Here is a 22558-nt window from a genome sequence, read left to right on the forward strand (position 1 = left end):
AGGGGCTGGAGCTGGCATTCTTTGCTCACACTCAGGAGCATTTTCCCTGTCGCTGCCACTAGTACTTCCAAGACCAGCTTGGAAAAGAGAACTGGAGGAGCCCACAGTCCCAGGTGAGCAGCTGGAAGCAGAGACTGGTGCTCGCCTCGCCCGGGGCTCCCGTGCTGACACAGAGAGGGGGAGCAGCTCCCCGGTCCTGCGGCTGCAGCGAGCGCTTCTCGAATAGGGGAGGAAGCCTTTCCTCGAGCACCACCAAGCACAGCCACTGCTGCACCGTTTGCACTCAGGTCTGACAGTCAGCCTGCTCCACAGCCCTGCAGAGCAGTACCAGCACTCCTCAGTACAGACCCAGACCCCTGGGGACCCTCACGGACCCACCGGGACTGCGGGTGCTCAGGCACCACCCCACAACCACAGCTGCCCAAGGCACTCCGCTGCGGCGCTGGCCCTGCCCTGGTGCAAGGTGACCTCCTGGTGCAGCAGTGCCCGTGGGGAGACCCGGGAGCCCCTCGGAGCAGGAAAGCCCCGCAGGAGAGCTGGGGCAGCAGGAGCAGACAGGAGCCTGCGCCAGAGCCCTCTGCTTCTGCACACAGACGCACACAGTGGCACACGTACCACGGCTGCATTCCCACCTGCACAGAGCCGGTTCCACACAAACCCACACCTTCAGCCGTGGGAGGGGGTTAAAAGCTCCTGCTCTTTCCTTCCAGCTCGTTCCACAACAGGCGAAGGTGGAGAAGCTCCATGGGCAGCAGTAGAGCACTGTGCCACACACTGAGTCCAGGTGTCTCTACAAGTGGACTGAGCTGTGTTCCCTGATGTATGAACATCTCCTGACAGAGTCTGAAAGGAGCTCATAGTAAATTTCAGATTGAATTTGCCCTTGGCCACAAAAACAGCGACTCCATGGAGCTGCTCCACAGCAGAAAATTAAGTAATTAACATTTGGGATTTTCAGACTGACCCAGACTCTGGTTATGAACAGGTAGATGCTGCTTTCCATTTAAGAAGCGTATTTTCCTGACAGAAACTACACCCCTGAGCTCATGAGCTCTTTTTCCACCGTTGCAGTAATTTACACAATAGCAACATCCATTTCTAGGCAAACACAGAGCAAAAAGCAATTAAAGGAGCAGAGGTCAAACCAATTCATTCTGCAGCTGCTCTTCACTGAGGGACACATTTGGAAACAGAAAGGCTTCTTAAAAAGACATTCTTTATAATAGAAATGCTGAAATACAGAAGAAAATTGTGTTCACTTATGTCCATTAAAAGGGTCAAATTCTTGAGGACAAGGTACATGAGGTAAATAAAACATTTTCATGTGATGGGCTTATTGATGCTGTGCTCCTAAATGATCCATATCCAACAGATGGGGGCCTGGGTGCCACATGAAATGTTTCTTTGGGGTAGGGTCCCCTGTACCCCACAGGGGTCCTGCACAGGGGGGAAGGCTGAGACCCCCAGGCTGGCTGCCTGTCCCTGCAGGGCTGGGGGCATGGCCATGCCAGGCACTGCACAGCCCAGAGCTGCTGCCCAGCAGGGCAGCACCTTCCAGGGGATGCAGTGGGCCTTGGAGCTCCAACACCTGGCTCTGGGGACAGCTCCAGCCTGAGCTCTCCCTGTCTCCTACCAACCTCAGTCACGTGGAATCACTTTTTGCCGGTCATCTCTTTTCCATGTCACTATGAAATTAAGCCATGGGGCTGCCTGGGTGGCATCAGCCCTGGCACCAGAGGCAGCCAAAATGCCTTTTACCTTTCCCTCTCCTTTGCCTCTACACTGAGGCTTGCACACTGAGTAGCTGTGCAGAGCACGACCGCACATCACTGTCATCCATGAGTTATGTGCAACAGTAAAATTGAAGCTGGGATTTCAGAGACTAACTCATCCTTTGATTGAACACACTAGCATCCTTGGAACGACCAGGGAGGAGCACTAACTCAGACAATTTCCTTAAGCCAGCTTGAAGGTTATCAGTATCATTTACGGGATAGGGACAAGCTTGAGCCTTGCAGCTGGGGCCACGAAACATCTGCATCTGCTGCAAACGCTGTGCCAGGTGTGCTGAGCAGTTACTCAGCAGTTCCTGAGCAGTTCAGGCTGCGCTGCACCTCCCCGCACGGCCACAGAGCGCCTCTGCTGCTGCCTCTCCGGGAGGAACAGCAGGGCAATCTCAGCGTTCTGCAACAGCAGAGAGCTCCACCACAAATCATTAACTCCTCTTCAGTCACCTACACCGTCACCTGCAACGCAGTTAGAACCATTTAACTCAGAGAAAAGAAAAATTTGCAAGAACATGCCCAAGGCTGTACACAGGCAAGTGAGGGGCAGAGGCCCCCTGAGGACACAGGTCTAATGGGACTGTGTGGTCAGCCTGGCAGAAGCACAACCCTGTTGGCACTGACCATCAACACTTCCTGCACTTCCCATTCAGCCTCAGCACTTGGCGAGGTCTCAGAAAGTGCTCCCTTCACATACCTGCCCGCTCAGGCAGGCAGTGCCTCACCCCAGCCTGGGCAGGCAGGAGCCAGTGGCCAGGAGCCAGTGGCCAGCACTGCCTCAGCCAGTGAGGCTGAGCTGCCAGGCTAAGTAGGACTGAAAACTGCCTCTGAACTGCTTGACATCAATATTAAAAGGCTGTTTAGCACAAAGAGGTGCTACGAGGAGCAGCAGCAGCCAGGCTAATGATGCACACTGAGAAGGTCACAGGCACGGCCCAAATCCTGCCCCTTGCTCCTCGAGCATGGCCGGTCATATTTAGTGGAGAGGAGAGAAAAGCACGGGAGAAGATGCCGTGGTTTCCCCTTTATCAGTTTAATCTCCATCAGGCTCTGATGTGCACACTGAACTCTCCTTCCTTCCAGCCTTTCCTCTGTGTGACCGCTCCCTGCAGCGGCTGCACCTGCCCAGCTCCAGAGGGAACTGGAACTGCTGGGGTACACGGCCACACACAGACCCAGCTCCAGCTGCTGCTCCATGGGAAGGTGCCACCACACCAGGAGACTCTCTGAAACCTCTACAAGGGCAGCCCCTGTGCTCTGCCTGGGGCAGCCAGGGAAGGGGACCCTGCACGTGCACCCCAAACCCGGCGTCTCCCGAGTCAGGGTCTGCTCTCAGACAGGGAGAGGAAAGTCCTGCAGCAGACAGGCGAGATCCAGGGTGCAGGGAAAGTGCCAATGAGCGAGTGTGCCTTGCAGAGATCTCGAGGGAATGCAGGGATGACACCTCATGAAATTACCTCATCAGGAGAAACTGGAATTATGGGCTGGATGCATCTATCACAACAGCCCAGAGGATACTGAAAAGGAGTATCTATGGCTGGCTTTTCCCACCTCCAATCCCTCTTTTTTGAAAATTGCATCTTAATTCTCTGCACTATGAGCCCCAGATCCAGCAAGGCACACAGATGACCTCGTGCACATTTACACACCTCACAGGGAGAGGCTCCTCCACACACATCAACAATCTAATAGATCAGCAAACACACAACAGAAGGAATTAAACCAGAAGGTAAGTGAAAGCTTTGATTTAACCCAGCGAGGATCTATTTAATTAACACAGCGATGTGAACGCACTTCATCCCTGTAGATGTACCAGTAATATCTGTACAACCCATACACACAGAGCATTACAGCCCAACAAACTCACCACTAAAATGGATTAGCCAGAGCACACTATCCTCATGCTTCCCCTCTACTACGATGATTAATTTAATGAAGAACTTTCAATGGTATTTTTAGAAGAATAGTTGACCCAAAAAGTCTTGAATTCTTAGGTTTCCGTGGTGGCTCGGCAGCACCACTTTTAACAGCGTCAGCTCCCCAACTGAGTGGGCAGCACCCTATGGCCCCATTTCCATGCCAGACCCACAGCCTTACCCCCACACTTCAAAGCTCTGCTTTGAGAGGAGCAGAGAGCCAAACCTCAGCTCATTTCCCACCCACAGCAGCCCCAGCTTCACGAGAGGCTCATTAAGCAGCACAAGGGCACTGCTCTGTGGCACAGAGCGAGACACACAGCTGCAAGGGCACAGCACCTGCACCCAGGGTCACACCGCTTTACAGCTGTATGTGACCTTGCAACGTTCCTGAGAAACTGAAGAAATAAAGTGTATGAGAGATTCTCCACGGTTATCTCCCCAAAATACTCGAGACATTTGCAGTATTCGTGAGTGCAGACCATGTGGAGGGGTTTCCTCAGAGGAACAGCCACGCAGGGGAGGCAGCCTCTGCCTGCACCATCATCCATCTCCTGCGACAGCCACGGGGCCAGGCACAGGCATTCCACTTCCAGACACTGCCCTGCCACCCACAGCAGCTCCCGCCACCGAGACTTTTCTTCATTTGATACACAGGCAGATTATGGCCCTGCAAGACGTTTGAACAATTCCTTTCACTACAGCGTGAGCCAAACAAGATGAAGGGCTGAGGGCAGGAGAGCCATGGCACTGCTTTAATCAAGGTGCTTGGCAAAAGGAGCAAGCACCCATCATCAGCCTGGAGAAAGGAGGGTTTGCTCCTTTCTTTAGGAGAGAAAGATTCCCAAAAAATTCCAGAGAACTCCAGGACAGGCAGTTTCTGCCACATATGCTGCAGTACATTTATTAACTAAGTCAGGCCACTTGATGAATTTAATTTTGCCTTCTAAGCAAGCAACAGATCGGATCAGGAAGCATCAGCATCTTGTTGCTCTCACCCTGATTAATGGCATCTCACTCCTCCTCGTTAAAGCAGTCAGTCTGCTGCAAAAAGCCAAATCCATCCCCAGAGCATCTTCCCTGAGTGACCCCAAAACAGGACCCCACTCAGCATCTCCACCTGCTCCGGGCTGACCAACAGCACCTGCCATGGGGACCAGGAGTCACAGAGGGGGACGGAGAATGGAGAGCAGTGGGGCCCTTCCTCCTCCCAGAGGGGATTTGCACATTGTACCCACTGTGAGGAGGCTCTGCCAGGCAGGCTGGGCTCCAGGGCTCGCCCCTGCCAGCACATCTCCCCGAGCCCCTCTCCCAGGGTCCTCACAGGACCTGCTGGGCCCCCTCGAGTGGCCACCGGCCCTGGAGCAAGGGCTGGCAGGGCAGGAGGCACCAGCCAGGAGCTCACTGCTCCCCCAGACCCAGGCATGGACCATATGGTGTCTGCTGCATAAATGAATGAAGAGTTTTATAATGCCAGACACAAAGGCCAAATTCTGATCCAAGTTAAACAGGTATAAATCCCCAGAAAACACTGTGCTGACATCAGTGGGTTTTTCCATTTTTTCTCATTTGGCTAAGATAGGATTACACAGGTTTAACCAGGGATTAGATTTTGCTTCTCAGCTCCAGATATGGGAAATACACAGACAGTCAATACTTCCAAAAGACACAAGATGACAAGAAACAATTTTCTAGCAATGAGTTGCCTAATTATCTGTCCATCTAAGAGATGTTATGGTGCCCAACCTGATAGTATTTCAAAACAGAAACCACTTCCTCCTCTTTCATTCCAGCATGGGAAAAAAACAGTTTAATTTGACTCATATATTAGAGAAGATTTCTTCCCTATATCTGTCTGCAAAAGACAAAGTGCCTGAATGTTTGTTGGGTTTTCTTGTGGGAAAGCAAAAGCAATAGGAGAAAGGAGAGATGAGCAAGTCAAAATGTAGATGTGTGATGTCTCCAGACACAAGGTGGTTTCCAGCCCTGCAAACAGCATCTAGAGATGATGCTGGTATCTCAAGGTCACACTTCCACAAAGCCAGGGAGACCAAAATTCAGATATATTTCTGGAGAAGCCTCAGGAAAAAAAACTTTATCAACCTTCAACCTGCTCAGCTAATTGGGACATTTGGAAATCAGTCTGTTAATTAAAAAAATACCACTGAAAAGCCTCACTATCTCTGCATCCTGTTGAAACAGGCAGCATTGCTTCAAAAAGAAAACATTTCAGTAAAAGCAACCCAAACCCAGAACTACACCATTATCAATATTTTGATACCAACAATTACTTTTTTTTCCCCTTTAGAAATACAAACATCATTAAATGGTCCCCACACTTTCCTAAAGGCCAGGGGGAAATGAGCCAACAGAGGAACCAGGTATATTGCTATTGAACAGCAATCTGTTACTTTAATCAAGGACTGCCTATTAACTGGAAGTTAATTAGAGCTCCGGGATAAAGCATTAAAGTTATCCAGGGGTCTGAAGACACGTGCTGTTACAGCACTTGGGGCATGGAGGTGGCTGATGGCATTGCCACGGCCCCTCTGCTGTAGCCAGGTACAGGTCTGCAAAGTCTCAACACTCTCTCAGAACAAAAATATGCCAAAAAAAGAAATAAAATGGAAAAACTGGTTCTAAGTCTTTACAGAAGACAGAGACATTGTCCATTTTTAAAACACACTGAAAAGTGAAGAGTATCACAAAATCCTACCAGGAGACAGAGTGCCCCTGAGCTGCACCCTCAGCCAGGACTGACTGGGAAGTTCTCACCAGTGAAGGTCCCACACGAATCGAGGCCAATCTCCCCATCAGCAAGCACACCCTGGCCCAGCCTGCTTCCCTCTCCCAGGCAGAGCATCCTGCCCTGCAGAGCCATGGCCACCCTCCACACAGGAAGGGAGCAGTGGGATGAGCCCCAGCCCTGCTCTCCACCAGACACCACCAGCCCCAGCTCTGCCCCAGCTCCAGCTACTCTCTCAGCCAGGTCAGAAGGCAAAGCAGAGCTTCCCCTCTACAATTGCACAGACAGTACCCAGAGCATGAAGATGATTTCTCCCTCTTTGGGGACTCTGCTTGTGTCACAAGCCCTAAAGATCCTGCCATGCAAACATGTCTAAGAGCTCATTTAAATGGAGAAAGACACACAGTCACCACAAGGACCTTGGGGAGACAAATATCCCCCCACTGTGAGTACTGAAGGTTGTCTTTTTCATGGTAAGTGATGAAAAGATGCTAAGGAGTCCCCAAGACACAGTTTGCCCTGGAGTGCTGGTGGTTTTTATTGGGCCATCTGGGCTTTACTGCAGTGCAAACAGCATTACTGACTATTGTTATTAACAACGTTATAATCATTAACAAAATACTGCAGTGCTCAGGTTTCAGGTGTTGTCTGCCTTCCTGCTGCCCAGGCCCAGCTTTCTGATGGTTAGGCTGAGATTTGGAGGACAGCCCAAAATCCCTCAGTGGGGAGAGCCCAGCGTCTCCGGGTGCCCAGCATCCGGCCCTCCCAAGCACAGAACCTGCACTTGCATCTCAAATATTCTTTTTTCCTCTTGGAAACGACCTTGGGCAGCAGCTGCTGTCAGGGCAAACTCCACCTTCCCCCCTTGCCATCAGCCAGAGTAACACCTTTGTTCACAGGTGCACATGGTTAGGAGAACAGCCTGCCTTTCAGAGCCTGCCCCATTTCTCTGCAGGAGCTGAGCCCATGACTTGCCTGCACTCCAGCAGAATTTGGCACATGGGGCATTGTGTCAGGTTGCCAAAAAAAACCCAGAAAGTGGAAAAAAGAACCACCCAAACCAGTGCATTTCTTTTACATTATGTATATGGCTGCTCATTACCCAGACAACATGTTTGATGAAGTAAATGAAAATCAAACATCCTCTCCACCAGCTGTTGTCTCACTCGTCATCTTTTTTTTTTTGGTCAGGACATTAGACTTGTTATGAGTATCAATGGCTTTCCTGGTTTCAGCCTCTTTTGGGGAGAAGCTGTGAACAGACAACACTTGCAGCAGCAATCCTGACTCTGGGTGCCTTTTCCTGGAGAGGACATTTCAACCAGAGCTCATCCCACCTCATTTCAGGCACTGACCTGGGACACGGGACTCAGTGACAGCTCCAGTAAGCATCTGAGGAAGGAGCAGAGGGAAAGGCAGGAAGACAGCTTGTACAAGGTGTCCTGCACCAGGGTGGAAGGAGAAGCATTCTGGTCTGTAAATGCCAATAATTTACAGTATTGACTCCTTGTATGCCTAAGGAGGAGGAAAGACCAAAGAAGCAGCCCAATCACCCCCTCCTCCAATCCTGGCTAACACAGAGCTCTCCCTGTGCACATCCTCTTGGAGGCACCCAGGGCCCCTCTCCAAACCCAGCTGTGCTTCAGCCCTGAGTTTGTTCTGGAGTTCAGCTCTCCAGAGCACCACCAGGAAAGCAGGGATGGTGCTTTACCATGTCCTCAATGTTTGCACACACAACCCTTGCTAAATCACAGCAAAACAGTGGAGAAACCCGTACCAGAATGCACTAAACACAGCTTGATTCAAGATGCACAGGAGAAAAACACACAGGGGGGAAAACAAAATTAATCTTACTTTGTCTGGATAGGGCCTTACTTTGCAGTGTGGTACCAGCCCCACTGGGAGCCAGGAGCCCCAGCTGAAGGGAACTGGCAGAGTTCCAGGGCTTTCCAGTGAAGCCAAGCCAATGTAAAGACAGCTGCAGACTGGGTCCAAAATATGAAGCCACAATAAAGGTTCCTTTAAATTATTGAAGACATACTCACTTCTGGCTCCCATGACTGCTTTCACAGCTCTCTCTCTCTCCATTCAAAGCATCATCACCCACCCTTCAAGCAGGATTATTTTGCTTTTCAATTGGACTTTGACTCAACAGCAAATTTAATTAACTGACCTAATGGACTAGAGCTGTGGATTAGAAGAGAAAAGAAATAAAAAACAATTCCAAAGGAAACACACAACAGAAAGAACCACCACTGCAGCAAAAAAGAACCCCAAAGCACCTAAGTTAAAAAACCAACAAAACAAAACTACACCCCTGCCATGGAGAGATGCAAAACAGAGATCCTCACAGTGCAAGATACCCAAACTGCCAAGCATTTGTTCTTGATTATCTTTTAACAGAAGATCCCAAAGCCCTTCATGAGTCCTTAAGCTGCGTAATGCTGTTAGGTGCCAAGGATCTCTGTGGGGAACACCACAACCCCCTTCCCAGAACTTCAGATACTCCTTTAAGCAGAACCCCACAGATGCACACAGGAATAAAACATGTCTCCACCAACCTCAGGAGCAGATCTGTCACTTGGACGAGCACTGAATGTGGCTCAGCATCCTCACCAGCAGCACCACGTCCCCTGAGCCAGAGTCCTCATGACAAACAGTGCAGGCACTGAGCCAGCAGAAGGCTGTGCACACATGACCAGCAGCCCTGGCTCCAGCTCTCTGTTGGCTACACAAACCACACATCTCACACCAGAGTGTCCCAGGCACAGCAGAAGCAGCAGCCCAGGGAGCCCAGGCTGCACCTCACCCTTCAGTCCAAGGGCAGCAGGGCAGCCTGGCCCCACTGCTCCTCCCAAAGCTCTGCACGTTCCTTCCCAGCTTTGGAGCTGCTGGGGACATTTCTGGCCTGGGATTATTCATTGCAACGTTCAAAGCAAGCAGTGTGTCACTCAGAAAATGCAGCCCTGCTTGCGAGGCTCAGCGCTGAAATCTGACTGGGTGATGGATCAGCCAACCTCCCATTGGCTCATTTGGGAATACATCCCTTTGCACAGAAAAAAAAAAATACTCAGAGACCCACTCATTAACCCTAAGCTCATTCACTGTGGTGAGGAGCAGCGTGCTCCCCTCACCCTCCCAACTGCACAGAGCTGCTTCTCTGTTTGCCTTCTCAGCTTCCAGCAGGAAGAGGGGAAAACAAGATCACCTGATGGAAGCTTCCAAGAACAAATTCATCACTGCACATGCAAGGTACAGTCAGGGTGACATGCATGCAAAGCAGTGATTAATTACAGGTGTTTTGCTGAGGAAATTTCTGAGCACGAAGGGCAAAATTTAAATTGCTGATCAGCATCACTTTTTGTTATAACATGTTTGAAAACAAACTGATGGGTTGGAATAAGCCTCCTTGAACCAGCTTTGACACCTGTATCTTCCATATAAAAAGTAAAATTAAAAAATCCTTCCATCATCCTTTCAGAAGCAGAACCCTTTCTCTTCATCAAAAAAAAAAAGGTGGGTAATGGGTGGAAAGTCGTCCAAAAAAGTGTTTGTGAAGCGTGAGAGCCCAAGGTGGCAGAAGAGTGTGGGTCCCAGCACCCAGCCCCTCTGAGCCTGCTCCTGATGGTGCCCGAGCTCCACAGCTCCACAGGGTGGGTGAAGTCATGGTGTGGGAGGGAACCCCACCCTTCCCGGGGTCCCTGCAGCCCTGCTCAAGACTTTTATGGTGGAAAACAGCAGAGAAAGCCACCAGCCTCAGCAGGTCCCTGGCCCAGGACTGTAGCCCAAGCAGGGAGCATCCCTGTGCTCTGCCACTCCTGCTCCCAGCAGCGAGGCTCTGCTGCCTGTCTTCATGCCTCAGGAACAAAAACAGGAGATTCAGAAACTGCTTGTAAATAAAAATTCCTGTCCCAGCCAAGCATCTCCAGAGGTGAGCTCTGGGACTGCTCGTGGCCCCCAGGCTCTGTGGTCTGTATCTGGGTCCATGCAGGGCTTGGCACTGAGTCCCAGCCCTTTAGAAACAAAGGCATGAGCAAACCCTGCTCACAGAACGGGTGAGGTCAACGTGGAACACCTCTAGCTGCATCCTCTCACCAGCAAACCACGTCAAGTACCACAAGTGCCTGGGCTCAGGGATCATTCACTGCTGTCCTCTCATTCCTCTCAGGTTTGACTTTATGCCCAGGCTGGTTGCCACTGAGAAGGGCAATCACTGCTCCACCTCTTCCTCTGCACAGAAGCACTTCAAAGGGGACCAGCTAAGCACAGGACCGACTCCCAGCCAATTCAGCTCTTGGGTGGCAGTGCTGGGGACAGCTTCTGCAGAGGACAGAGTGCTGATAAAGCTTCTCTGGAGACCCCAGTGATGGCCACCCCGTGTAGGGTGGGACAAGCAGTGTCCTGCACAGGCTCACCTGCACACCCACAGCTGCTGCTTTGTTCACCTCAGAGCCAACCACGACCGTGCCAGGCCAGTACCACCACCACAGTTACCTGTGAACACCAGGCTGGCATTCTCCAGCTCTTCCTGGGGAACCTTGAAGCTGAAGGACTCATTGTAGAAGGGATCTATCGTGCCCCGCATGCAGGAGGTCTTCTTGGTTTTTGTTAATTTTAATCCGTGAACAAGCTGAATTTTCACAAAGGGATCTGGCAAAAAGCACAAAGCACAGGCTCTGTGTTACGGGGATTGTGATGCAGCACCCCTGCTCATGAGGGCTGGGCACCACAGGGATGGACTGTGCTGGGGAGTAGCCTTTGGAAATGCCTGGGACTTGTACCCCCCTCTGCGCCCACAGATTTGCAGCGGGGACAAAAGTCAGGCAGCTGGGTTAAAAACAAAACCACAGTTAATGCCAGCCTTGACAGAGACCAAGCATGCTGTTCTTTTTGGAAAATGCCAATGTTCTGGCAGCAGCAGAGGCTGGGGCAGGGAGCATGGGAAAACCCCCTGAGGACATGGGCACGAAGCAGTTCCCAGCCAGAGTGCCTGGAGCCAGCAGGGAGCAATGCCCACGGGCTGCCTTACAGAACACAGCACAGGGAGATCAAAGCCCCTGGCTCCTCACCTCAGCCTGGCTCAGAGATTTTGACATTAAATTTGGCAAACCCTCCACTGTGTCTCAGGGTAAGTGTTCCAAATTAATTTATTGTTGGCTATACATACAAGATGGACATCCAGAGCCTTGTATTAATGGGAACTGAGCACCAAATCCCCCTGGGTCCCCCACAAATTGCAGCCTCACTGATCTGCTTTAAAGGCACATATTCTCTGTGCATGAGTAATGTGAGAAATGCACTGCCCTTTACCTGAACCTTGGCTCATGTCTGTCTGAAGAAGCTGTTTTGCTCTAATGATGTCCACATTCAGTCTTCCTGCACTTGGTAGGTAGTTTAGTGACAATAGCAGCTCTCCCAGCTCCACTTCATTCTGCAGGGAAAAGAGAATGTGGAAATTTAGAACAGAGCTCGGAGGGGAAGAGAAGGGAGAGAAATTAAATAAATCCCATTTGTCTAAGTGCCTGAAAAATGAATTTTAGTCACGCTCTGAACTGCAACTAAGAACCATCTGGTGGTACCTCGTGCTAAGCAGAAACAGGAAAGAAACTATCCCCAAATGAAGATCTTTCTGTAATCACGGATCCCTCACCAGCTTCCCAGCAGCCATGCAAAGAGGACCTGTAAGGAGGCAGAGGTACAAGGTCAGTAGCTTCCAGCAGCTCCATTTTTAATGGTTCCAGGTAGTTCTGATCTTAGCAATATGCAGAACACAGACCCAGTGGAGAAGACATTCTCATTCCTCCCCAGCCCCCATGGACCACAGCAGCCACTTGGGAAGTTCAGGCATGCAGGGGTTAATGCATCCCTGGGTCACAGCAAGGCAGTTCAGAGGAGACCATCCCTTGCCACCAGAGACTGTGGCACAGCATAACTGTGCCCTTGCTGCTCACCAGCCTGCACCATGGCCACAGCTCCACACCAACACAGCTGTTCAGCCGTGATTTCTGTTCCTTTTACTTAATCATGCTTAAAACTAGTAATTAAAGAGCTGGAGAGCTCACATCGCTGCTCCTCAGATGTGAGTGTTTAAAATAACCTCTCCCCCCTTGCATGACCTGGCTCTGAGAGGCTCTTACTGTCAGATGCAAAATACACACACTGAGCTACTCTGCAGGAGTGCAGAGCTAGAGCTTCATCCCAACAGTCAAACAGTCCAAAGCCAACCTAGATCAGGTGTCAGAGCCCATTCCCAAGAGGAAAAGGAGCTGCAGTGGTACTGCAATCCTAACAAAAGGCTGAAGTATCTTTACTGATGCTCCAAATACTAGATTACAGGAACCAGGACTAAAGCGCTGGGTAGACAGTGAAGGAAAAGGCTCTCAGAAGAGTCACAGCCTGAACTAACCCAAAGAACCAGGTTCATCAGCAGATGGGCCAGCACATGAGGCACAATCCCTGGCAAACACATCAGTGGCTCGGGGAAACTGAGGCTGGGGCTGCAGGGAAACCCAACCAGGAAAAGCATCTGATTTCTTACCCCGATTCCTTTTGTGACAGCATCTCGTGGGTCACACTGTGGGGCAGTATTGTGACTACACAGCGCCCACACTCACATCTACCACATGCATTTTTTCTTTTGTTGCTACAGTATTTTTGCTTCACTGAGAAGGCACCTCTCTTCCATCAACCTGGGCCAGCTCCCACATCACAGTGCTGCTCCACATATGATGTTTTAAGTTCTTTCCATCAGAAAGCCACTGCCCAACACAAGCCTGACCCAATATGCACACAATACTCACAATTCTGGCGAGGCCAACCCATACCTGCACACACTGTGCTGCCCTGTGGTTGCACAGCATAAGGATCTAAGAGACTCACATCTAAGGTGGTCTAAACACCATCTAATTAATTTAAGCTATCATCTTTCATTTGATTTTGCCCAGAAATGCTCCTCTCAGGTCTGCAGCTGTAACAGCCTGCAGACACGTTTATCATCAGGAACAGTCAGTGACTTTTAATGCAGTTACCAGGACAGGATGGAAGCATCACAGTGCCCGCACCACCACCCTCAGCAGGAGCCACATGAGGTGGCCCCTCAACCACAGCTCATTTTTTTAACATATCAATGACATTTTTAACAGACCCAGTCCTACTTCCACTTGCATTCACTGCCAGTCAGGTTCCATTCAGGCTCAAACTCCTAGAAATTCAGGTGCATTTGGACAGTGCAAATTGGGAAACTGATCAGTGATTTTATTACCTGCTGGGGAGAGACAAACAGCTCCAGCTGCAAATACCAAACTTCCGACACAGCCAGGTGGCAGGCTGGCATGGGGCAGTGATGCAGGACCTTTCCAATCACTTCAGGCTTACAGTGGTGAAAATCCACATTAACATTTGGGATAATTACTTCTGGAGTTGTCCATTGATGGAAGCTGCTGACCTTATCCAAGAACTGCAGGCAATAAGGCATTTCCCTGGGCCAGAGAAGAGCCATGAAGCTCACCAAGGGAAGGCAGATCTCCATGCTTCCAGTTTATTTGCATTTACATTCCATTTAAAAGCAAAAAAAGCCCGCTGTTGTACACTGAGTGTCAGGCTGGATCTGTAACACCCACTGAGGCACTGGCAGGAGAACCATGTCCCATCACCCCTGCAGAGATTATGGAAGGAGCCACTGTAGTGTAACCACCACACTGCTGCCTAACCCACCCAGCCTTCCACAAGTAAAGGCAGGACCTAATTTTCTGCAGGGCCTAACCTAAAAGGGATATCGGCACCTCCAGAAAAATATTTCTGGCTATTTGAGTAAGGAGAGCTGTAAAATGCTATATTCTATAAGTGTGATCCACCAAAGGCAGCAGGCAGACTGTCAGCAGCTTTCATCAGTCTCAGATCAAGCCTGATCTCCCAAATCTCAGAGCACCTTCTGCCCCTTCATGCTTCTGAAGAGCACCCACATTTGTGTTAATTATTTTGGGGGAAGGATCACACAGCCCCTGCCTCCAAGGCCACGGCAGGATGGGTGTGCTCAGAGGCAGCAGGGCAGGCAGGGCACGGGCAGCAGCACCGGGAGGTGTCTGCAGGAGGAAGCCCGGATTCCCGGACAGCTCACCTCCCCGGACAAGCGACTCAGCCTTCTCAGGGCACTGAATGCCAGCAGCCAGCTGCCTCTGGTACTACAAACGCATTCCCTCCAGCTTAGCCACGAGGATCTGGGAAACGTGCTTCAAATGCTGCCCGGTGCCTCAGGAGATGTCAAACGCCCAGGAAAATGAATCGGTGGCTGACAGGCACCACACGTCAGGCTGGCACTGCCCCGCCGTGCCGTGCTGCACCACGCTCGCCAGCGTCCTCCTGGCCTTCAGTCACCTGCCATAATCAGCAAACAAGCAAAGAATTCACGGGCTGCTCCGAGAAGCAGGAGGTGCAAGGCAGGAGGCTTTAGCTCCCTGTGCTTTTGCCAACAAGCTCATGCCATGGCTCCCTTCGCTGATGTGACAGTGCTGCCCACCCACAGCTTGGAAACGCTCTGTGCTGCCAGAACCAGCGAGCCCCGAGCCCAGCCCCTCGTGCAGAGGCATCCTGTGCAGAGGCACCCTGTGCAGGCACAGCAGCATCGCCCTTGCTCTGTCTCACACCAGAGCATCCCCAGAGCTCAGGCTGAGAAGGGGGGATGCGAGTTCCTGCACGGGAGGTGCCATCGGCACCCTGCTCACCGGAGGGCAAGAAGTGCCTGCATTCTACACTTCCCAGGTCTTTTCATCAGGAAACTACAGCGCTGTTGGGTTTGCCTCCAATGTTTGGCTCACGGCAGCAGCGTGCAGAGGTGCCCCTGCTAAGGCATCAGTGCAGCTGCCATTATTATGCTGATGACGCTTCGTGCCCAGATCCCAGATGACCCTGGAAAAGCAATTTCCTGTTTGATGAGATGCCGGAGTGACACCAAGTCTGGGATGTCTGAGACTCTCCTGAAGCTCTGATTAACATTTCACTCCTGGCTGTATTACACTGCCAGGTTGGATTTGCAGCCTTGGGCTTGTCTGCGATCCAGAACCTTCTCCAGTTACTGCCTGGGCTGAACCCAGAAATTTTGAACCAGAATTTTTTCTGCTCTTTTATGTCATCTCTGAAACACAAAGAGGCTCCCTCAAAGGAAGATGAGCTTTTAATTAATACCATTTGCACATCTTGCTTGGACCAGGTAATTCCTTCCTCACAGCTTCCCCCTGACTGTTCCTTGTGCATTGCTACAACACCAGCAAAATTCTGCTGAAACCCTTCCCAACAGGAACCAGAGCACATTACATCACCACAGACATCTATGCATCGCTCCTAATGAAGTTTCAGATTGATTTTCCTCCTCAAGGTTATCTGTGTTGGTACCTCCAGGCACATTAGAAAACTGATGGTTTAGAACAGTTTGCTCTAACAGGCTTTCTGCAGCATCCTGTGACACAGCCATTGTTTTGGGAGGGTTGAGCTATTAAGGACCAGAACCTGAGAAAAAATACCCTTACCAATGAATAGGAGCAGTGTTTCCTACATAACAGACACCAACTGGATGTATGATGGAGAGAGTCACAAAATCCCTTCTGAAGTCTCACTGTCTTTGCATCAGTTTGGATGGCCATGAGAAAACCTCTATTGTGCAAAAAGCCTTGGGAAGAGGATACCCTATGGAGAGGCCCTGAACACCACCAGCCTCTCCTCTGGGCTCCTCCTCAGCAAAATACACCCCACAGCATCCCAGTCCTCTGCAGGAAGGGCAAAGAGTGAACAGAACTGGGGGGAAGTGATGAGGTGACCAAGAACACAGATAAGGATAAAGAGAAAACAATCAAGAAGAAAAATTTTTCAGTGCTGCAGCTTTAAAGACAGGAAAGGGGGAAAAAAACCACTGAAATGGAACTGGGGAAAAATAAACATGCAGAGTGAAAGAAAAGAAGATAGTAGAACAACACAAGACAAAATATGAAAACAAACCACAGGTTAATTGCTAAAAATGTTGTTATCATGATGGACAAGCATCCATCACAGCATCCCAGCACAGTTCCAACTCCAGTGACCTGCAGGGTGGGTGTATCCTGCCCTCTGCCAGGCTTTCCCCAGGGCATCTCCTCCACTGGCCACAGGTAAATCCCTTCCAGGGTGGTTTTAACATCCTGCTGCTGAGCAAACACGGCCCCATGTAACCATCTCGTACCATCCTGAACATCACAACTGACAGGTCGTTCTAGTGCACTCATAGTATGAAGTTAAAAAAGCAAGTCCAATCCATACTCCCTCTACTATAAAAATGACTTAATTTGAGGGAAGAAGGAATTTCATGCTATTTACCCACCACAACTAGACAGGTTTTTTTCCTTTTGCAGAATGATCTCCAAGCTCTCATTACTGCTGGTCTAAAACATTTATTCCTGCCCACTCAAATCTGCCAAAAGAGAAATGAATCATATGTCAATAAAACTTGGGGTCCTGAACATGTGCTTCAGAATTAGTTTTAGTGGTGAAATATGTGAATCTGAGCCCAGCTACAGCAAGGCCTGCCAACTTCATTCATGGTAATTAAGCGAAGCCACACACATTTCAGGGGATATTTAAGGAGTGCAGAGTGTTCCTACGGGGACTGGACTCAAGAGCCTTTCCATGAGCAGCTACCACGCTTTAAAAAGGCATTAATTACCCTGCTAGAGAAAGCCTCCCAGAACTACCAAGGATGAAGGATTTGGCAATACCTGACATTTTCTATAAGGAATAAGTCCTTCTGCTTAGCTGCTGGCTCTGATGATGCATCGGGTGGCAGCTCCCTCGTGCCTCTGCTTTGGGCTCGATCCCCCTGAGCACTGAGTGCGTGATCCAAGCTCAGAAAGTGCTGATGGGCAGGTACAATCTTCTGCCTGAGGCTTGGCACCAAGGAGTTGGTTGCACTGGTTCCTCAGGCTGAGAGGACAGCCTGCTGCTCACCTGTACTCAGGTTCTCTGGCCACCCACTGCTGCTGGCAGCAGGACAGAGCTGCACGGCCGCCTCGTTACACCCAGGCAAAGTGCTCTGCTTGCTCACTCACGAGCAGCCCCGTGAGCTGGTAATGAAGATACTCCTCCAGTAAAGAGGAGCTCTACATCCCATCCACAGGCCTAAGGAGCTGATCTTGGTCCAGCTCGCAGTGGAGCCAACAGAGCTGTTGGCTGTAGAAGCTGGACCATGCCTCACCTGGGAGAAGCTCGCTGTCCCTGCTGACACTGCACACACCAAAAGATTCCTGGCTTTCCCCACCTTTTGCAGCTCACTGGGGCTGGCACAGCCCTGTACTAGGGCAGGGTTCCAGCTTTGGGATGAGGGAACTCAGTGTGATGGCAGGACAAGGACTCGGCCCCTGACTTTATCAGCACATTCTGTGGCTTCCAGGTGCAGCCAGCAAGTGCAAAACAGACGTTCATCTTAACTCTTGCCATTTGGCCACTTTCTCTGCTCTGCCACAAAGCCTCCCACTCCCACCAGTCTGAAGAGAAAACTTCTCCACAGCTCCTGCCATCTGGATTCACTTTCCTCCATCTCTCTCCAGCTCATGATGTTTCTGCCTATAAATTCCAGTCTGGAAAAAAAAAAAAAATTCACGTATTTTGTGTCTTTCATCTTCACATATCACGTCTATGACTGCCTGTGCTTCTCTCCCTCCTGTTACTGCTTATCCAAGCACCTGCTTCAGCCTTTTCTCCTGTGGCTGTGGGGGGCTGCCAGCTGCTGCTCCATGTCACAGCCCCGGGGCAGCCAACCCAGACTGGCAAATTTTCCTCGACTAATGATCAGAACTGCACCACAGCACCACAGCAGTTTGTGCTGCTCACCAGGATCCAAGGACACCTTCTGCAAAATAAAATGCAACTGCACATAGGTATTTTTTTGCTCCCGTCTGTCACCATCTCTCAACACAAAGCACACTTCAGCAGGCTCAGGTTCAATCCAAGAAGAAACTGATAAAGGCTGTCTGTCCCTCAGCTAATCAAGCAAAAAAGTGAGAAGTATAAAAAAAATTGTCAACATGTCAAATCTATCATTCCACAGGCAGAAGGTTCCAACTAGTGATAAAAAAAACCTCAGAAATTTCCAGCACAAATATCACTGTTATCGAAAGACATTAAAATGTATTTTTTCAAAGCAATAAGCTCTATTGCTTTACTTCTTCCAGGATTTATCTTAACCCTTTGATCAATGAATTTAATCATCACTAGGATGAAACATGCCTTACTCAATGAACTTAAAAAATTTTATTATTGAGAAAATATGGGAAGATGATGCCAAGCATCATCCCTGGATGTCCTGTACAAGCATTGTTGCTCCCTTTACAGTTGCAGTCTGCCCATTGAGGTAAAAACAGCAAAATGGTATGAAAGGACCACTCTACTGATCAAAGTGTGGAGGACTTTTTGCTTAAGTTTTTCCATATGATAGCAAGGGGATAAATGCAAAAGGCTTCTAAGCCTGCCCATTCAAATGGAGTTTTGTCCTTCTCCTTCCTTTTATAAATATCAGAAATGCCAACTTCTGCATAAATAATTTATCTTGAATGCTAGTGAAGCAGACAGCACTGCTGAAAACAGCAGCAGCTTTCAATGAAACTTTGGAGAGGGGAAAAGGAAGAGCTGGCTCCGAGCTTGGCACACAAAGGCAGAGATGATCTTTTCTAATCAAGGTCTGTATTAGCTGTGGAATGAGTCCATGTAACTCATAAAGAGATGCAAAATACAGAGAAGTATTTATCATGCAGAAGTGGGGAGTGGGGAGAGAAGCAAAACTGCACGGTGGGAGTCACAGGAGGATAATGGGATGCAGAGAGGAGGGCTCTGCCCTCAGATACACAACACAGAGTCCATGATGAGCTGCTAATACCAAAAAGGAAAAGAAAAAAATATTGTTGCAGGCATTTGTAAATGAACATTTGGGGGAGAAGCTCTGACAGTGAGAGGGTGCCAGGGACACGCTTTAGTGGTGGCCTTGGCAGTGCTGGCTTAAGGGTTAGACTTGATGATCTTAAGGTCTTTTCTGACCTAAACAATTCCTTGATTTTCCTTACAAATCACTTTGTAAGTAAGAACTGTCCCCTTGCCCCCCACTGCCTCTTCACTGAGCCAAGCAGATCCCACTGACACAAAGACATGTCCTACATAAACACATGTTCTGGGTCCCCATGATTTTGACTTGTGCACAACTTTCAAAACTTTCCCTTCTTGCCTGAACACTGTTCAAGCTAATCCCACAATGCTCCTACTCCTGTTACAGGAAATCCAGCTGGATAATCCTGCAGTTACCTGGAGCACTGATCTTCCTCCCCCTTAGGCAATGCAGCAGGTCTGAGCAAGAGAAAACAGTGCTCCCAGCCCCTCTGCACACCCAGAGGGGGCCAAGCAGAGTCAGAGCCCCAGCTGGCTTCACTTACAAACACTGCCTGGGGTATTTCCCTTCTGCAAGTGTCTGGTCACAGATTTCCACTCCAAACCAGACTCTTGGACCCACAATGTAAAACAGCAGTGAGGCCAATGATTTACTGCTCATTTCATCCAATATCTCTGGCTATGGCACCCTTTCGTGAACACCTAAAAATCAAAGAAAAAGTGAACCATCCAACAGGGTTTAATTCAGCAAAGACTCCTTGGAAATTGCAGTTGCAGAGCTGGAAAGGAACTGGGAGAGGCAAGCTAATTACACCAACCTCGTGTGACACTCCTGTCCTCAGTACAAACATTGGAAATGCTGCTCACACTATGTTCTTCTCTTGGTTCTCCACAGGGTTCTGTGCCTCCAGCTATGTGGGTGATACCACTAGTGGCAAATTTGGTAGGTAAGCACCATTCCTGGCTGCACAGCTCAGATCTTTCCACTGAACAGCCCTTTACCTGGCTGGCAAGGAGGTGGCCCTTCCCTGAGAACAGGGATGAAAGCACACAGAACCTCTGCATGTCCTCCTCCCATCCCATCGGATGGCTGACATGCCCAAAATGCATGCAACATTCCACTTGCATTAGACAAATGTTTGTGGCAAATTTAGTTCCTTCGGGGATCTGATGAAAATAAACCTATCACTCCTGTGCAGGTTTTTGCTCATGCATTATGCCACAAGTCTGTTTAGATTTCATCTTCTACCTGTTTTGTTGAATCAAATCATTATTGAACCAGCACCAGTGGTTCCCCTCATGTCCTCCAAGCACAGGAATGACCTGGGCAGGACAGTCACTGCATTCCTGAGAATGGATGCAGGTCACTGCAGTGATGAGAAGCACCTTCCCAAAGGTGCAGACTTCCAGAGCAGTCGTGAGTTGTTCTCATTTAAGCTGCCATAGGATCTTTGGTCATGACTATTAAAGACAGCTCCTCTACCTCACACTGTTAGTTATGAAACCAGTCGTAGGCCCACATTATTCCAACCCAGCAGATGCTGTGTTAACAAGATGACAATTACTAATTAGAAACAGCATTACTTGCCAACAGGCAAAGGAACCACACACACACACAAAAACCCAAAACAGCAAGAAAAACTGTGGCAATAATCTGATAAATTCTGTTACCTGAGAACTAGGCACAAGAGCTTTCCACCAGTGTCCACCTTTCACAAGGTCTACATCGCTCAAGGGCATTGACACTTTGCCAATAACACAATGGCGTGAGAATTTGTCAAAATCCACTACAGTTAAAAGCAGAGTTCTTCTCTGGGCTTCTAAAAAGGGGATTTCAAATGTGTACCTCTCCTCAAACACCGGGTTCTGCGTTTTGCGTTTCACTCCGGTCTGCTTGGAGTTCTTCTGATCGGGAAGAAGGCAGATCTTCACGTAGGGGTTGGAGTGAGCCATGTCTTGCCTCGAGCCGTCGTAAGAAATTGGAGGAGGCAGATCTTTAGCCTCGATGACTCGCACTATTAGATAATTATGCAACAGATCATACTGAGTGCTAAAGTGCAGCATGCCCAGCTGGTACTTGGACAAGATCTCCTCGTCTGTCAAGGAGTCCATATCATCGCTATTTGAGTCAAGAGAGTACAGCCTTGGTTCAAATTTTCTAAAATAGTCATCTGGGGTGTAGGTTTTTCGCAGGATAGTTGGCTGAACTGTTTCTTTCTTAGCTCCTATTATTCCAAACTCGATGGGTTTGATGTCAACTAGCGGAGAACTTGGCCTCCTCGAGTCCAGACCTGAATGAGAGAAACACACAAATCTGATTGTTAGAAAGTCCACTAAAGCAATTACAGGCGTGCATCAGCTTTGGGTGCTTCTCTGGGTACAGCTGTTCTGTGTCTGTGCAATGCCAGCACAGTGGGGCTTTTCTCCCTTGCACTGCCAACAGTTAAAGCACCCTCAGCTACGCTGAAGCACAAGCTCACCTACACCTTTCCCTCCCTGTCCATTCTCACGTGCAATTACCACGCTTATGCTTCAGCAAGAAAAACAGGGCTGGCCCCTTCCACTGTGCTCCTGCAAAACAGGATGAGATCTTAATCAATGTACCTTCAACTTGACTCGGTTCCCTGTCTAAAAGATGAAAGAGCAAGCACTACAGTTTGATTTTCTCCCCCACAAGAATTACATTAATGCTGGAAGGATGACCTTACTTGAAATCCGCCGCGTGAGGCTGTAAGTGGACCGTGATGTATCTGACGACGACCGCCTTCTGTCAGGGGAAACATCCTGAAGAGTGGGAGGCAGCTCGCTGATTGTATTATCAGAGTCTCCATCTTTGTCCTCATTTTGGCTGCTTATCCTGTTACAATGAGAGACCTTTGGATGATTCAACCCAGTACAAGGAGTATATACAGAATAGCAACGTGTTCTGGCATTCCAGGGCTAACCTTGGGTGCTCGTCCCTCAGTGCTGTGGGGAATCTCCTGATCTACCTGGCAAGCAAAAGGCTGAGCAACTGACTTCAGACCTGTGCAAAAAGCAGATTCTTCATCTTTCTGCCTGTCTTTCAAGCAGATTTTTATCAGTATTAGAGCACGACACAGGCCACTAAGACACATACAACTCAGATGTTGATCAGAAATATTATACTTCTCTCTGAGGGGAAAAAAAAGAAAAAAACAAAACCCCACAAACCTCCAACCGTAGCTTCCTACTGTAAT

The 22558-nt window shown here is 49.4% G+C and overlaps 1 protein-coding gene across 1 annotated transcript in view; it reads right to left on the reverse strand.

Moving 5' to 3' along the window:
• SYT17 (synaptotagmin 17) overlaps nucleotides 1-22558 on the reverse strand; it is a 35685-nt gene that overhangs the window by 3808 nt on the left and 9319 nt on the right. The window contains exons 4-7 of the mRNA XM_039560483.1: nucleotides 22049-22197; nucleotides 21012-21631; nucleotides 11757-11877; nucleotides 10941-11096 (exon numbers count right to left, since the gene is read on the reverse strand). Of these exons, the coding sequence (XP_039416417.1) occupies nucleotides 10941-11096; nucleotides 11757-11877; nucleotides 21012-21631; nucleotides 22049-22197 (1046 nt within the window). The remainder of the gene's footprint in view (nucleotides 1-10940; nucleotides 11097-11756; nucleotides 11878-21011; nucleotides 21632-22048; nucleotides 22198-22558) is intronic.

The sequence above is a fragment of the Corvus cornix genome, chromosome 14 (assembly GCF_000738735.6).
Source record: "Corvus cornix cornix isolate S_Up_H32 chromosome 14, ASM73873v5, whole genome shotgun sequence".
NCBI classification, from domain to species: domain Eukaryota; kingdom Metazoa; phylum Chordata; class Aves; order Passeriformes; family Corvidae; genus Corvus; species Corvus cornix.